At 38.8% G+C, this 17,054-nt stretch overlaps 1 protein-coding gene across 7 annotated transcripts in view; it reads left to right on the top strand.

Moving 5' to 3' along the window:
* The window catches only part of LOC105463886 (ring finger and CCCH-type domains 2), a 57,289-nt gene extending 45,782 nt beyond the window's left edge, over positions 1–11,507 (top strand). For 3 of the 7 annotated variants that reach the window (XM_071078289.1, XM_071078288.1, XM_011711285.2), the window contains 8 exons: positions 1,661–1,807; positions 2,145–2,358; positions 2,935–3,019; positions 3,276–3,357; positions 3,456–3,590; positions 4,143–4,256; positions 4,356–4,504; positions 6,253–7,644. In XM_071078289.1, coding sequence (XP_070934390.1) covers positions 1,661–1,807; positions 2,145–2,358; positions 2,935–3,019; positions 3,276–3,357; positions 3,456–3,590; positions 4,143–4,256; positions 4,356–4,504; positions 6,253–6,448 — 1,122 coding nt within the window. In that variant the 3' untranslated portion in view covers positions 6,449–7,644. Of the gene's footprint in view, positions 1–1,660; positions 1,808–2,144; positions 2,359–2,934; positions 3,020–3,275; positions 3,358–3,455; positions 3,591–4,142; positions 4,257–4,355; positions 4,505–6,252 lie in introns of all 7 variants that reach the window. The other 4 variants (XM_024787381.2, XM_071078287.1, XM_024787382.2 and 1 more) reach the window with 3 other exon arrangements.
* Positions 11,508–17,054: the final 5,547 nt, after the last annotated feature.

Raw genomic sequence — 17,054 nt, 5'->3', positions numbered from 1 at the left:
TTTCTATATTTTACAGGGTAGGAATCTTACTTACAGAAGTGATTTGCCCAAGATCTTTCAGCTGTAAATAGCTGGGGTTTGAATCCTGTGCTGTCTGAGGTAGTTCTTCACTACTTCATAAGAGATGCAGAAATACCTACAGTATTATTTATGCTCTTTACATCACTGTTAATTATTGTTCTTGGCATTACAAAATAAGTTTTTGTACCAGGATGATTTTAATTTAATCTGGTGTTTTCAGTACTGTTATATTTAGAGTAAACCATTAATTTCTTTTTTAAGTTTTTTCTGGTTTATTCCCCACCCCCAAAAGTTCTGATATTAAAATTTTTAAAATATTTTCATTATAAAAAATTTCAAACATATACAGCTATAGAGAGAATAATATGATAAACTCCATGTACCCAACACCCAGGTTCCATAGTTATCAACTCAGTCAGTACTGTCTTATTTGTACCCCCTCTTCCCGTTGAATTGTTTTGAGGTAATCCTAGGCATTATATTTTTTAACCCATAAATATTTCAATAAAGCATTGAAATTTTAAACTAGATCCAAATTGGTCTTGTCAAACTTAGACTTCTTCAAAGCAGGTAAATATGTTGACAACAGAGTGACAGAGCTGCCACTTGCTTGCTAGATGCCACTTCTGTTTTCTTTTTTGGTATACAATGTATGCTTCAGGAAGTGAGTATTTCCCTGAGACTCAGATCTGCTGAGTTTGACTTGAGAAAAGTTATTTAACTTTTTTGGCCTTGAGTTTTTAAATCTGAATAATTAGTAAACTAGATTTAATGATTCGTATAACTTTAGTATTCTGGTCCTGTAAGTATTCCTTATTCACAGTCCCTTTAAAATTTATTTATTTCCCCTTTAGCTCCAGAGCCTTCTTTGAATTCCTTTTGTTATTTGATACTGCATAATTTATCAGTTATATTCCCTTATTTGCACATGTCATTCTTTTTCTCAAGAAAATTGTAAACACAGCTTGGTGTAGTGGCTCATGCCTATAATCCCAGCACTTTGCAAGATCGAGGTGGGTGGATTGCTTGAGCCCAGGAGTTTGATACCAGCCTGGGCAATATGGCAGAACTTCACCTCTACTAAAAATACAAAAAATTGTCTGGGCATAGTGGCGCATGCCTATAGTCCCAGCTACTTGGGAAGCTGAGCTGGGAAAATCTCCTGAGCCTGGGAAGTCGAGGCTGCAGTGAGCTGGGATCACCCCACTGCACGTTAGCCTGGGCGGTAGGAATGAGACTCTGTCTCAAAAGAAAAAAGAAAATTATAAACTTCTTTAGGATATGGACTGTGACCTCTGTGTGTATCTATGTATTTGTTTTCTCTTACTTTTTTTTTTCTTGGAGCACCCCATACCATTTAGTAGCATACTATAAATGTTAGTTAATTGGTTTTGATAGTATTAGTCAAATGTTCCATATGAGCACTTAAAGGACAAAGTGAAAAGAGAAAGCATGCCATTTTCTATTGTAAAAATACCATTTGTTGCTTATTACAGTTTTTTATATTAGTTATTGAAAGAGTGTAATTGTTTGCTATGAAGTCCTCTGAATTCTATAATAGTTCCTTTATAGTAGTTACAAGCTTGTAAATTTAAGCTTCTTACTAATTGGCTTTATTTATTTATTTTTTTTTAACCAGTTCTCAGAGAGTGTGAGTGGTACAAAATTTGAAGAAGATCATCTTTCCCATTATTCTCCCTGGTCTTGTGGCACCATAGGCTCCTGTATAAATGCCATTGATTCAGAGCCCAAAGATGTAATTGCTAATTCAAATGCTGTGTTAATGGTATGATTTTGCTGGGGTTGCAGGGGTTGGAGGTGAGAGATGATGCATGTTCACTCACGTTGTAGAATGAATGTTTTCTATTCATTCGTTCATATTGTTGCCTTATAACTCATTAGTAGCAGCAGGGTTATATTTAGGTAAGTCTGAAATAAATTATATTTAATGTTTAGATTATTTGAACATTGGTGGTTTAATGGTAGTTTGTTGGATTATCATTGAGTCTAGAGCTAGTTTTAAATTAACCAAAAAACCTAGTTACATGTCTTTTGATAGCGTATATTTACTAGCTGAAGTAATAGCCAACAGTCCTTTTGTTGATTTTCTTTGGTTTACACAGGACCTGGACAGTGGCGATGTTAAGAGAAGAGTACATTTATTTGAAACTCAGAGAAGGACAAAAGAAGAAGATCCAATAATTCCCTTTAGTGATGGACCCATCATCTCAAAATGGGGTGCAATTTCCAGATCTTCCCGTACAGGTTACCATACCACAGATCCTGTCCAGGCCACTGCTTCCCAAGGAAGTGCGACTAAGCCCATCAGTGTATCAGGTAATCTATTTAGATAATACCTAGCCTGATATGTTCTAAGCACTATGCTTTTTCTTTTCTTTTTTTTTTTTTTTTAATTGAGACAGAGTCTCACTCTGTTGCCCAGACTGGAGTGCAGTGGTGCGATCTCGGCTCACTGCAACCTGTGTCCTGGGTTCAAGTGATTCTCCTGCCTCAGCTCCAAAGTAGCTGGGATTACAGACGTGCACTACCACGCCTGGCTAATTTTTGTATTTTTAGTAGAGAGTATTTTGTATTTTAGTTTCGCCATGTTGGCCAGGCTGGTCTGGAACTCCTGGCCTCATGTGATCCACCTGCCTAAGCCTCCCAAAGTGCTGAAATTACAGGTGTGAGCCACTGTGCCCGTCCTAAGCACTATGCTTTTTAATCCCCAGCTTGTGAGATGGAAAACATTTCCCTCCATTTAACAACCATGGGAAACTCAGAATTAGGTGGTTTAACCAGCATCATATGGCTAATGGGATAAAGTACAGATCTATTTTGAGAAGTATACATTCATATCAGTACACTAATTTGTCACTTTTTTGACCATTGTTTCATTCTACATGTCTGTAGATTATGTCCCTTATGTCAATGCTGTTGATTCAAGGTGGAGTTCATATGGCAACGAGGCCACATCATCAGCACACTATATTGAAAGGTAACGTTTTTCTTAATTCTATAGGATTCTCCATTCTCAGACTTGTATGTATCTTAAGAGTACACATCCTACCCCCAGTTCATGAAATGTGCTTTGCTTGTCTGAGCTATGTAACAAATTTCTGAAAAATATTTGCATTTAAATTTGGAATGACTGAAGTTTTCAGGGTTGATCTGTCACATAAAACATATGGTTATTACTGCTTTTGTTGCTTCATTGACAACTTTTATTACAGTAAACATATTTCTCTTTAAAGGGACAGATTCATTGTTACTGATTTATCTGGTCATAGAAAGCATTCCAGTACTGGGGACCTTTTGAGCCTTGAACTTCAGCAGGTAGGCTCTGTAACTTAGCTATGAATTTTTAAAAAATAGAATGCCAATTGAAAGCTATGGTTGGAAGCTAACTTTACTTTTCTTTCCTCCTCATATAGGCCAAGAGCAACTCATTACTTCTTCAGAGAGAGGCCAATGCTTTGGCCATGCAACAGAAGTGGAATTCCCTGGATGAAGGCCGTCACCTTACCTTAAACCTTTTAAGCAAGGAAATTGAACTAAGAAATGGAGAGGTAAAGAAACTGAATCTTTCGGCTTCATGCTTAATGTATTTGTTTTCTGCTGCTGCATCTTGGTTATACCATTACTGAGTGTATTTTGGTGTGCCTATATCTCTGATAGATGATCGATTGCTTTTAAAACTCATAATAGAAATAAAATTGTAGTCCTAGATTTCTTAAATAATTATTTAACTAGATCATTGAAAACTTTTTTTTTTTTTTGGAGATGGAATCTTGCACTATTGCCTGGAGTGTAGTGGCACAATCTCGGGTCACTGCAGCCTCTGGCTCTCGGGTTCAAGTGATTCTCCTGCCTCCCGAGTAGCTGAGATTACAGGCACCCACCACCATGCCCAGCTAATTTTTCTATTTTTAGTAGAGACAGGGTTTCACCATGTTGCTGGTCTTGAACTCCTGACCTCAAGTGATCTGCTTGCCTCACCTTCCCAAAGTGCTAGGATTACAGGTGTGAGCCACCGTATCTGGCTGATTATTGGGATTTTTTATTTTAATTTAAAAGGGAAGCCCCAGGTTCCACAGGTATAAAATCAGTATTTTTCTTAGTTACAGAGTGATTATACAGAAGATTCAACAGATACTAAACCTGATAGGGATATCGAGTTAGAGCTTTCAGCACTTGATACTGATGAACCTGATGGACAAAGTGAACCAATTGAAGTAAGTGCCACAATTAGATAATTGAGAGGCTTTGTTCGATTGAAAATTTAAAAGTATAAAATACTTTGATACTGAAGGATTGACATTTTATTTTCTTAGGAGATCCTGGACATACAGCTTGGTATCAGTTCTCAAAATGATCAGTTGCTAAATGGAACGGCAGTGGAAAATGGGCATCCAGTGCAGCAGCACCAAAAGGAGCCACCAAAGCAGAAGAAACAGAGTTTAGGTGAAGACCATGTGATTCTGTGAGTGTTAGACAGAAAATTCATAAACAGTGGGCATAGGACATAATAAAGAGAAAAAAATGTTAAATTCATTTTTGGCTTTATGCTGTAAGGGGAAGACCTTTTGTGGGCAATGATTTGGTCAGTCTGAATTTTGAGGGGAGAAAATGTAAAATTGAACTAACAAAGCAGTCCATTTTGGTAGCCTGAAACTTGCTTTTTGTTGAGATAAAGTTTTTTTTTGTTTTTTTGTTTTTTTTTTTTGAGACGGAGTCTCGCTGTGTCACCCAGGCTGGAATGCAGTGGCGCGATCTCGGCTCACTGCAAGCTCCGCCTCCCGGGTTCATGCCATTCTCCTGCCTCAGCCTCCGAGTAGCTGGGACTACAGGCGCCCGCCACCACGCCCGGCTAGTTTTTTGTATTTTTAGTAGAGACGGGGTTTCACCATGTTAGCCAGGATGGTCTCGATCTCCTGACCTCGTGATCCACCCGCCTCGGCCTCCCAAAGTGCTGGGATTACAGGCTTGAGCCACCGCGCCCGGCCTGTTGAGATAAAGTTAATCTGTGTTCCAGTATCAGGTTATGCTTCTTTAATCTGGTTGCCAGATTTCTAGATTACAAAATGGAGAATGAAAACCTGGATTAATGGTTTCTCTTTTTGAAAATCATGTTAAGATTTTCTCAGCTAGGCCAGGCGCAGTGGCTCATGGCTGTAATCCCAGCACTTTGGAAGGCTGAGGTGGGTGGATCACAAGGTCAGGAGTTCAAGACCACCCTGGCCAACATAGTGAAACCCTGTCTCTACAAAAATACAAAAAAGCCAGGCATAGTGACAGGCACCTGTAGTCTCAGCTGCTTGGGAGGCTGAGGCAAGAGAATTGCTTGAACCCAGGAGGCGGAGGTTGCAGTGAGCCAAGATCGTGGCACTGCACTCCAGCCTGGGCAACAGACTGAGACTCCATCTCAAAAAAAATATATATATATAGTTTAAAGTCATACAAACTGTTAAGTTGAAGATTTAAGCCCATATTTTGGGCAGTAATTATTCCAAATGGCAGTATTATAGCCAAGAAAAAAATTATATATAAAATATTTTTATTATATAATTATATATAAAATATATATAATACATTTATAATATATATTATATATAAATATATATAAAAATATATATATATATCTTTTTTTTCTTGGCTATAATACTGCCATTTGGAATAATTACTGCCCAAAATATGGGCTTAAATCTTCAACTTAATAGTTTGTATGGCCTTAAACTAACTAGTATTTTAATTTTTATCATAACTTTTGGAAAATAGAACATTTCAGGCCAGGAGTAGTGGCTCACGCCTGTAATCCCAGCACTCTGGGAGGCCAAGGCAGGCGGATCGTTTGAGGTCAGGAGTTCTAGACCAGCCACCGTGGTGAAACCCCATCTCTACTAAAAATGCAAAATAGCTGAGTGTGGTGGTACACGCCTGTAATTCCAGCTAGTTGGGAGGCTGAGGCAGGAGAATTGCTTGAACCCAGGAGGCGGAAGTTGCAGTGAGCCAAGATCATGCCACGGCACTCCAGCCTGGGCAACAGAGGGAGACTGTCTGAAAAAAGGAAAATAGGACTTTTCAAGTTACTTCTGATACTTCTAGTGATAAAGACATCTCTTTGCTAGGGACTCCTAAAGTTTGATGTAGCTTTCCTTAAGTATGTATAGTTACCCTTAAAAGTTTTCACTTAAAGCTAACTTGTTTTTAATGTCATTTCTTTTTTCTCAGGGAGGAACAAAAAACAATTCTGCCGGTAACTTCTTGCTTTAGCCAGCCACTCCCAGTGTCTATTAGCAATGCAAGTTGCCTCCCCATCACCACGTCTGTCAGTGTTGGCAACCTCATTCTGAAAACTCATGTTATGTCTGAAGATAAAAACGACTTTTTAAAACCTGTTGCAAATGGGAAGATGGTTAACAGCTGAAAAGAGGTTCATCTTTCAAATTTGTGACCACACCATGGAAGCATTTACACTAGCTTTTTATATATATAATATATATTATATAATGTATATTTTTTTTAAAAAAAGATATTACTGGGGGCATCCATTTCCTGTGGACTCTTTGATACTTCAAGCCCTCTTGCATTAGCATTATGAAAAAAAAAAAAAGAAAATTTACTTTACTAGGGTAACATGTTCACTTTCCAGAAGTGATTGGAATTTGGACAACATTTAACTTAAGCTTCAAGCAGCTTTTTATGAGTTTGTAGCAATCCGGTGCAGTAACTGAGCCATTTCCTATTTTAAATGGCTTCTATAGAAAATTAACAACTCAGTTATTAAACTAGCAGGATCCTACAATGATACATCTAGTGAAAGTAGACTTAGTTAACTTATTTATTTCTATTTTATGTTTCACTGAGAGAAGTTTCCATCTCATTCCAGCTGCTTTATTTATCTTTTTCATGGAACTTTGCATGGATTTCTTTTTCTTTTTTTAATTTTGAAGAGTGGAGTTAGATGTTCTTACCATAGAATTTTACAGGGTTATATACAGCTTTCTTTACTGCATTATATGTAGGAGTGTGGTGCAGTGCTTTTATCTGTAGCATATAATTTTTTTTAATTTTCCATTTTTCAAGAGTAGTTTCTGCTTTGTTAATATTTATACACAGGCTACTTGTTGAAGTAATTAATTAAAAATATAACCAAGTGCCTAAGTCTTTCAGCTGATGTACTAGATATTAAATTCTCCTAAGTTATGCAGAATCGTTTTTACAATTTTGATAAATTATGCACTAATGTAATGGCAGTTTTTTAAAATGCAGATTTAAGCCTGTACATTATTGAATCTGATGACTTGGCAAAAGAATCAGGTGCTTTCAGCTTTCTTGAGAAAACCCTGTATGTAGCGTTTGCACTGACTAACAAGATGGTATTGCTGGGTTTTTAATTTAAACTAATTAATTTGGATGTTCATTGCATTATCTTGGTTAAATATTGTTTATTGTTACTTCATGTTGGGATTTAGTTTTTCTTGTTTTTTGACTGTTAGGTTGATAAGACTATGAACCATGTAATAGTAGAACATTGGCTAACATTTATTCATACTTAGAAACATGAATAATTTCTGCCTTGCTAAAATGTGACTGAAATGGTTTTGACTTGGCATCTGAAAGTATACAATGTGTTCAACAAGTCATGCCTCAGATTTGTGGGAGGTATTATATTGAAACCTAAATTTCAGTTAACATTTGAAAAGAAAAGCTGGGCATTCCTTCCTGGTGATCTTTACCTATAGTTTATCTGTTTTTCTTTTGTTTCTTTAAGATTAGTTTGACTTTTATTATTATTTTTTTAATTAACTTCTGTGAAGTTGTTTACTCTGAAAATTGTACTGGAATATTTTAAGCCAAGCTGATCTTTCACCAGGTGTACTGTATGTAAGGGCTTTTCCTGCTAGCAAGATGCTTAAACAGGATCATGTTATTGGTCGTCTGAGCTATTTAGTTGTTTTACAAAACCACAGCATTGTATCAGATAAGATTTTGATAAAAAGTTTTGTGCACATTTCCAGGGGCGGGAGGGTTGACATTTCCCTGAAATTTCTTGATTAGAATGAGTAAATACTGGTGTTTGATACCTGTCTTAATGAACATGCTCATAAGGTGACTGATAAGTTGTAAATATACCTGAGAAACAAAGGGGTAGTTTTGATATTCTGGTGTCAGTATGGAAGATCTTACACATTTATTTAATACTCAAATGTATGAAGATGTTTGTTTGTAGCATAACAACAGCACAGTAGCCTTGACTTAGTTTCCTTTGGTTAGTACTGTACCTTTTTGCCATGGCCAGTGCTCCCCATCCCTATGAAGACATTTTATTTATTTCACTCTGTAACCTGAAATGAATAGGAACAAGGGTTTTAAACCATGTTACATTAACTTATTTCTGACATTATAAATTAGCCTAGAATATTACAGGAACATGATTGTTATATAATTTATATCAGAACCTTTCTATAAATATGTGCTTCTTACATTTGAAATGCTTCCAATGTACTTTATTTGCTGTTTGTAATTCCAAAAAGGATATGCAAACCAGTCTGTCTATTTCATGGATATTTAATAGTGAGATCTTCCATGTTGAAGGTAATGTATTTTTTTTTAAGATTTTAAAATTGCTATTTTGTTACAAAATAGAGACCTATTAACAGTTTGAGAGCTCCTTATGTGCCCTCAGGGAAAGAACCCTCTGTGCAACAGAACTACACAAAACATCTTCAGCACGTTCTGAGGGTGAATATATACTACATAAATTGATCTTGTGTATTTAACCTTATCTTTTTAATTTTAAAATTGAAATTTTGAAACTTGGTTGTGCTCTGCTGGAGGGGGTTGGGATAAACTGCTTAAATGTTTGCCTACTTGTCCAGTGAAATTACATTTGCATCAGTATATGTATATACCTGCCAACCTTATTGGTATGTCTCAGAACGTTTATATTAAAGTAATGCTTGTCTTGCAGCAGGTGATCCCATAAAACAATAACTCCCTGTTCTTAAAAACTTACTCTCTTTTTCACTAACAACATAGGAATTGTTTCTGTGTTGAGATTATTCTGTGTTGCATCCATTCTCTGTGTAGTGGTCACCTTCTGTCTGTCATGGTGGGTTTAATGTGAAGTAAAACCATTGGTTCTCTGCCACTTTTGAAGAAAGGGCAGTTCATCTGATCCTTCTTCAGAATGGTACCTACTGATATCATCGAGGAAAATGTTACAAATCAGACCTAGAATATGACTTTTTACAATTGAGGCATTTCCTGTCATTTGGCCGCCTTACCAACAAGATGTGATGTACAAATTTGGAATCAAAGGATACAAAGCAACAAGAGAGGAAATGTGTAATGGGGGTAACAAAACTGCATATGTTACCTATTGTCTAATCAGAAAAAAAAAGTCTGAGGTCTGGAATGCAAGAAAGTTGTGGTTATTTTCTTTCATTTTTTGTTTTTGTTTTTTAATTTCTAAGTTCCATTCTGAAGTCCATGTGCCCCATTCAGTTACTGTGGTTGTAGCATCAGTTTTTTGTGGTTTCATTTCATTTTATGAATACAGAGGAAGTTACATATATATTTTTTCTATTTGGTACCTGAACAAAGCAGATTCCCTTGCCTTTGCTGCCGTGTCTTATGTTCAATGCCACGTGATAAACCAGTGTCATACATGAAAGTTGTGCATTGTAATTTTCAAAAAAAGGGAGTTCATTAGGCCAGTGGCACTGACTTTTCCCTCCCATCGTAGCTATTTATTCTAGTAAGAGGATAATAAAAGAAATTTCCTATGCAAGAACTGAAATTTTCCATTTGTATGGATCTAGTCACTTTCATTCAGATTTCAAGTTGAGGTTAAGTATATAAAGCATATCCCAATTTTATATGCTGCCTTGAGAAAATTACAGGATGCACAGCAATTTGTAGGTATTTCAAATGGGATCATTTAAACATTTGAAAAATTATTTTAAAAACCATCTAGCTTGCTTTTGGATTTTAGACATTAAAGCCTGTGTTGTCTTGTTAACAGGGGTGGAATTTATAACAACCAGATTCAGCATATGATTTCACCTTTGAATCTGAGTATTTCTTCCCTATCTTCTTTGAGTCATTTTCTGAGCAGACTGTCACCAGTATTGATAACTAAGCATTAAAGGGAAAAGTTGCATTGCAACTATGCATTGGTTTCCTGGAAGAACTTTTGTTTTAATGAATGAAGAGGCTTGATGGGATCACTTACTGTAACTCCTTCTACATAAGGACCCCTTCTGCAAGCAGAACACAAAAGAACATGCTCAAGGACTATCCCATTTTCTGGATAAATTGAATAAGTTTGCTAGTAACGTCTTTATACTGCGACTTCCTTGTATCCCTTTGCTGGCAAGGGAATACAAGGCGTCAAGGCCACAGATCAAAACACCCCACATTTGAGTGGAGTCTTATTTTTACTCCAAGAGCAGTTATTCTCCTTGAGTCTAAAATTGGCAGTTTTTCCTTTTTTTTAATAAAATTTTTAAAATATCCCCAAACCAGTGGAACACAGACACTGGCTGTACTTAGTACCAAAAGCCAAGGTCATTTGCACATATTCCATCAACCTGTCAAGAATTAGGCCTCACTTTATAACCCAAGGCATGGAAGTGCATGCATTCTCTTAGCTGGGCAAACAATTATACTGTAGTTGTGATACAACACATGTGGCTTTTATTTGTACTGCACATATCCACTGTACAGCCACTTGGGAGTATCGTGGTTAGCTTGCAGCAACTGCTGTCTGCATTTATACTGTTTATTGCATATTCTTTTCCCTGGAAGTGAAAGAGAAATGTTTTTCTTGTTGCATTGATTACATTTTATAAATTTGCTTAGCTGGAAAGTTTGGGAAAAGAGGCCTGTTTGTCAATTGTACAACCGATTGTGAAGCTCTAGTGTGAATATTTTTACGTCTGTATTAGACATTTTCTTTGCAAATCTATTGTTCGATTGAAATGTAAATGAAATTAAAGATGGTGTACACCCATCATGTAAAAAGCAGGCACCATCTCTAAGATGGATTTAATGCTCATTTTTAAGGCATATACTCAGCTTCTATTTAAAACTATAATTTAAAATAATTCTGTACAATGAAATGGGGAATATATATGGGAATAAATTCTATTCCATTTATTTCAATTTGAATTTCCAAATCGTAATGTTTCCCTTTGTGCTATAGGAATAGGATTAAATGGGGGAAGACTAGGATTTATAAGGCCTGTATATGGGGGGAGGGCAGAGATGGAACAATGAGGGTTGTGATGATAGTGAATAGCAAGGAGTGAATTCTGTGTGTTTTTGCTGTAGCACTGAAGTGAAGAGATACTAGCTTTGGCTGTTCACAAAATAGAGCATCATGATTTTCAGTGTTTGAGAGAAAATTGATGGAAAAAGTTTGCAGTACTTGACATGTATTTGCATGCACAAAATAAAATTATTTGTCCACCTTAAAAGTTGTTTGTTTAATGTCAATATTAAGTTCATGGTATATTTTAGTTATCTAGATTTTCTTGGCATAGTTTTTGGCTTAACAGAGCTACCAGGCCACTCCTTGAGATTTAAATGATTACCTGCCTCATCTATATATCATACGGAAGGGTTTGAAAGAAATGAATAGACCCAAGGAGGTTGAGATATACCTTAATTCTATCAAGTCACTTCATTCAACACACAGCACTTTCTGTGTGGGAGATGAGGATGCAGGTAGTACTGAGTTTACTGTCTAGTGGGAAAAGCAGGACAGATACACAACTAATACAAAGTGATGTATCATAGAAGTTTGAAGACAGTTCTGTGGACCTCAGCAGAGTGGCTTGGTCTAGACACCATTTTTATTGGGCCTCAAGTGGTTTTATTCATTCATTCAGCTGGTATATTTTAAACCCCTGTCTGCGCTGTTCGGTAAGGTTAAAGGTCCGTGAAACATGAGTTTCTTCTCTAGAAACAGTATGGAAAATCAGAAGACAAATTAGAATAATTCAGTGAACTATTCTTCTGATGTAGGGTGTAGGGAAACTCCAAAAGGAAATTAAGGGGTTAGTGGCAGTGGTGAGCAAAAGGAAGTACTTCTCTGTAAAATGACCTCCGGCTGTACTTTTAGCTACATGACATCGCACCAAGCAGAGATAAGTAGAGGAAGTACCCTGAGTTCCAACTCCACCTTCACAACAACCCACTCAATCTTGAATGATCATTCCTTGAAGTACTATCTTGGATAGAAAAGAGGAAAAAACAGGCTGGGCAAGGTGGTTCACACCTGTAATCCTAGCATTTTGGGAGGCCGAGGCGGCCGGATCACAAGGTCAGGAGATCGAGACCATCCTGGCTAACACGGTGAAACCTTGTCTATACTAAAAGTACAAAAAATTAGCCGAGCGTGGTGGCGGGTGCCTGTAGTCCCAGCTACTCGGGAGGCTGAGGCAGGAGAATGGCATGAACCCGTGAGGCAGAGCTTGCAGTGAGCCGAGATCGTGCCGTTGCACTCCAGCCTGGGCGACAGAGCGAGACTCGGTCTCAAAAAAAAAAGGAAAAAAACTACCGTCCTTTACTTTAGATGTTACAGCCCGTATCTTATGTTTGAGATGTTATATAACTTGCCCAGATGTTATAACTACAAAGTAGTAGAATCAGAATTCTGATTTGTCTGCCTCTTTTCTACCTCCCAAGGAGGTGGTGGTGGTGATGGTGATCGGAACTTATATTGACCATAAGTGTTACAATGGAAGAGGTGTTTAAGGAATGGTGCTTCAGTGACTAATATAAATAGCCAACTCTTAGAGCACTTAGTATGTTCCAGGAACGGCTGTAAGTGCAATAATAATATCATGACTTAGGACCATAAAACTGAGGCAGAGATCATAGAGATTTTGCCCAATGTCACAGAAGAGGTAGGTAGGGACTTCCATGAAGGACAGCAAATACCATTCTAAAGAGACAATTTATATAATCTAAACAACTTGGGATTTTAGAAAGATCCCTTTAGCCATGGGGTGAAAAGTAAAGCTGGAGATAGACCAGCAGGGAAGCCAGGTCAGCAATCTAGGTAAGAAGTGTTGAGAGCATGGCCAAGCTGGGATGGAGGAAAAGAGATGGATTTTAAAAGTAAGAGACAGCAGTTGACAGGATTTGTAGTGTAGGAAGTCTATTGGACATCTACCCAATCAATATAGGGGATTAAATTTGGCTTAAAATCCCAGACCCCATTGCTGAGAACAGTCCAATATTTGTAAAACGTGTAATCTTGTATACATCCTAAAGTATGTGACAACAGAGATCAGGAAGGAGGAAGAGGGTGAAAAGCCATGGATGGGTGGTAAGGGAGAGGAAACTTAAGGAAATGAAATTCCAGGGAGATTTTATTTCCTTTATAATATCTGTTGAAATAATTATCATGCACATTAACAAAGTATCCCAGAAACGCATGGAGTATCTTCATGATTAGATCTTTCACTTCAGGTCTTTATTCAAAAGGCAGATCCAGTGAGAATCAGATGGAGGGTGCTATTTAAAATAGGTATTTAGGGCCGGCCATGGTGGCTCACACCTGTAATCCCAGCACTTTGGGAAGCCAAGGCGGGCAGATCACTTCAGGTCAGGAGTTAGAGCCAGCCTGGCCAACATGATGAAACCCCGCCTCTACTAAAAATACAAAAAAATTAGCCAAGCATGGTGGCATGCACCTGTAGTTCCAGGAACTCAGGAGGGTGAGGCAAGAGAATCACTGGAACCTGAAATTTGGAGGTTGCAGTGAGCCAAGATTGTGCCACTGCACTCCAGCCTGGGTGACAGTGAGACTCCTTCTCAAATTAATTAATTAAATAGATATTTAAATTCCAAGATTTTGGATAAGATCAATTGAAGTTTTTTAAAAAAGTTTTATATTTTGAAATAATTGTAGATTCACAAGAAGTGCAAAAAAATTGTACAGAGGACCATATAGCTTCACACACTTTCTCCAATGGTAAAATGTTATATAACTATAGTATGTGTGTGTGTGTGTATATATATATATATCTTTTCTTTTCTTTTTTCTTTTCTTTTTTTTTTTTTTTTTTTTTTTTTTTTGAGACAGGGTTTCGCTGTCACTCAGGCTGGAGTGCAGCAGTGGTGTGATCTGCAACTTTCGCCTTCCGGGCTTAGGTGATCCTCCCACCTCAGCCTCCTAAGTAGCTGGGACTACAGGTGCACATAACCTTGCCTGGTTAGTTTTTGTAGAGATGGGGTTTTGCCATGTTGTCCAGGCTGGTCCCAAACTCCTCAACCCAAGGGTTCTACCCCCCTCAGCCTCCCAAAGTGCTAGGATTACAACCATGAGCCACCCAAGCCCAGCCCCTAATTATAATAGTAAAACCAGGAACTTGACATTCCTACAATCCAGAGCTTATTTAGATTTCACCAGTTTCCCATGCACTCATTTGCATGCATGTGCATGTTCGTGTGTGTGTAAGTTCTATGTAGTTTTCACATGTAGATTTGTGGAACCACCACTACTATCAAGATAAGAACTGTTTCATCTCAGTGATCCCTCATGCTACCCCTTTATATCACATCCATTTTCCTTGCTTATCCCTATTCTCCCATCCCTAAACTCTGGCAACCACTAATCTCTTCTCCATCTTCATAATTTTGTCATTTCGGGAATGTTATATTACTGGAATTATACCATATGTAACCCCGAGATTGGCTTTTTTTTTTCACTCATCATAATTCCCTTGAAATTAATCTAAGTGGTTGCATGTATTAATAGTTTTTTCTTTATGTTGCTGGGTAATATGCCATGGTACATCCGTAGTACCATGGTATACTACATGGTATACTATACAGCATGGTAATGGTGTCTTTAGCCATTAACCCATTGAAGGGCATTTGGAATGTTTCAAATTTTTGGCTATTACAAATAAAGCTGCTATGAACATTTGTATGCACGTTTCTGTGTGGACGTTAAGTTTTTATTTCTGAAGGTTTTTTTTTTTTTTTTTTAATAGTGAATGAATTGGTATACTTTGTCTACCTCTGAAGGTAATCAATAAATTAGACTATAAGGTCTTAATTTGGAAATGGACAAATTCCTTAAAAATACAGTTTACCAAACTGGATACAAGATGAAAATAAAAATTGGAGTAACTCTTGTATTAATTATCTATTGGTATAACAAATTACCCTAAAACTTAGGGGCTTACCACAAAATTTATCACTTCAGTTTCTGTAGGTCAGAAATCTGGATATGACTTACATAGGTGCTCTGCTTCAGGGTCTCTCACAGGCTGTAATCTAGGTGTTGGCTGGCACTCCAGTCATCTCACAGCCCAACTGGGGGAGGATCTGCTTCCAAGCTTACTCACGAGATTGTTGGCAGGATTCATTCAGTTCTTTATGCCCCTTGGAATGAGGGCATCAGTTTTTTGCTGGCTGGAGGCTGGAGGCTACTGATAGTGGTTTGGATGTTTGCCCCCTCCAAATCTCATGTTGAAATGTGACCTCATGTTGGAGGTGGGGCCTGGTGGGATGTATTGGATCCTGGGGGCAGATCCCTCAAGAATGGCTTAGCACCATCCCCTTGTTGATGAGTGAGTTCTCACTCAGTTCATGCTAGATCTGATTGTTTAAAAGAGTGTTGTACTTCTGCACACCACACACACCTTGGTCCTGCTCTTGCCATGTGATACACTGGCTCCCCTTCGCTTTCCACCATGAATGTAAGCCTCCTGAGGCTCTCAACAGAAACTAAGCACATGTTGGTGTCATGCCTGTACAGCCTGCAGAACTGTGAACCAAATTAAACCTCTTTTCTTCTTTTTTTTTTGGCGGAGCAAGATGGCCGAATAGGAACAGCTCCAGTCTCCAACTCCCAGCGCAAGCGACACAGAAGACCGGTGATTTCTGCATTTTCAACTGAGGTACTGGGTTCATCTCACTGGGGAGTGCCGGACGATCGGTGCTGGTCAGCTGCTGCAGCCCAACCAGCGAGAGCTGAAGCAGGGCTAGGCATCGCCTCACCTGGGAAGCGCAAGGGGGAAGGGAATCCCTTTTCCTAGCCAGGGGAACTGAGACACACAACACCTGGAAAATCGGGTAACTCCCACCCCAATACTGCGCTTTAAGCAAACAGGCACACCAGGAGATCATATCCCACACCTGGCCGGGAGGGTCCCACACCCACGGAGCCTCCCTCATTGCTAGCACAGCAGTCTGTGATCTACCGGCAAGGCAGCAACAAGGCTGGGGGAGGGGCGCCCGCCATTGCTGAGGCTTAAGTAAGTAAACAAAGCTGCTGGGAAGCTCGAACAGGGTGGAGCTCACAGCAGCTCAAGGAAACCTGCCTGTCTCTGTAGACTCCACCTCTGGGGACAGGGCAATAACAAACACAGCCGAAACCTCTGCAGACGCAAACAACTCTGTCTGACAGCTTTGAAGAGAGCAGTGGATCTCCCAACACGGAGGTTGAGATCTGAGAAGGGACAGACTCCCTGCTCAAGTGGGTCCCTGACCCCTGAGTAGCCTAACTGGGAGACATCCCCCACTAGGGGCAGTCTGACACCCCACACCTCACAGGGTGGAGTACACCCCTGAGAGGAAGCTTCCAAAGCAAGAATCAGACAGGTACACTCGCTGTTCAGAAATATTCTATCTTCTGCAGCCTCTGCTGCTGATACCCAGGCAAACAGGGTCTGGAGTGGACCTCAAGCAATCTCCAACAGACCTACAGCTGAGGGTCCTGACTGTTAGAAGGAAAACTATCAAACAGGAAGGACACCTACACCAAAACCCCATCAGTACATCACCATCATCAAAGACCAGAGGCAGATAAAACCACAAAGATGGGGAAAAAGCAGGGCAGAAAAGCTGGAAATTCAAAAAATAAGAGCGCATCTCACCCGGCAAAGGAGCGCAGCTCATCGCCGGCAACGGATCAAAGCTGGACGGAGAATGACTTTGACGAGATGAGAGAAGAAGGCTTCAGTCCATCAAATTTCTCAGAGCTAAAGGAGGAATTACGTACC

The sequence above is a fragment of the Macaca nemestrina genome, chromosome 14 (genome assembly GCF_043159975.1).
Source record: "Macaca nemestrina isolate mMacNem1 chromosome 14, mMacNem.hap1, whole genome shotgun sequence".
Lineage (NCBI taxonomy): Eukaryota > Metazoa > Chordata > Mammalia > Primates > Cercopithecidae > Macaca > Macaca nemestrina.
This window is presented reverse-complemented; position numbering and strand designations above follow the sequence as displayed.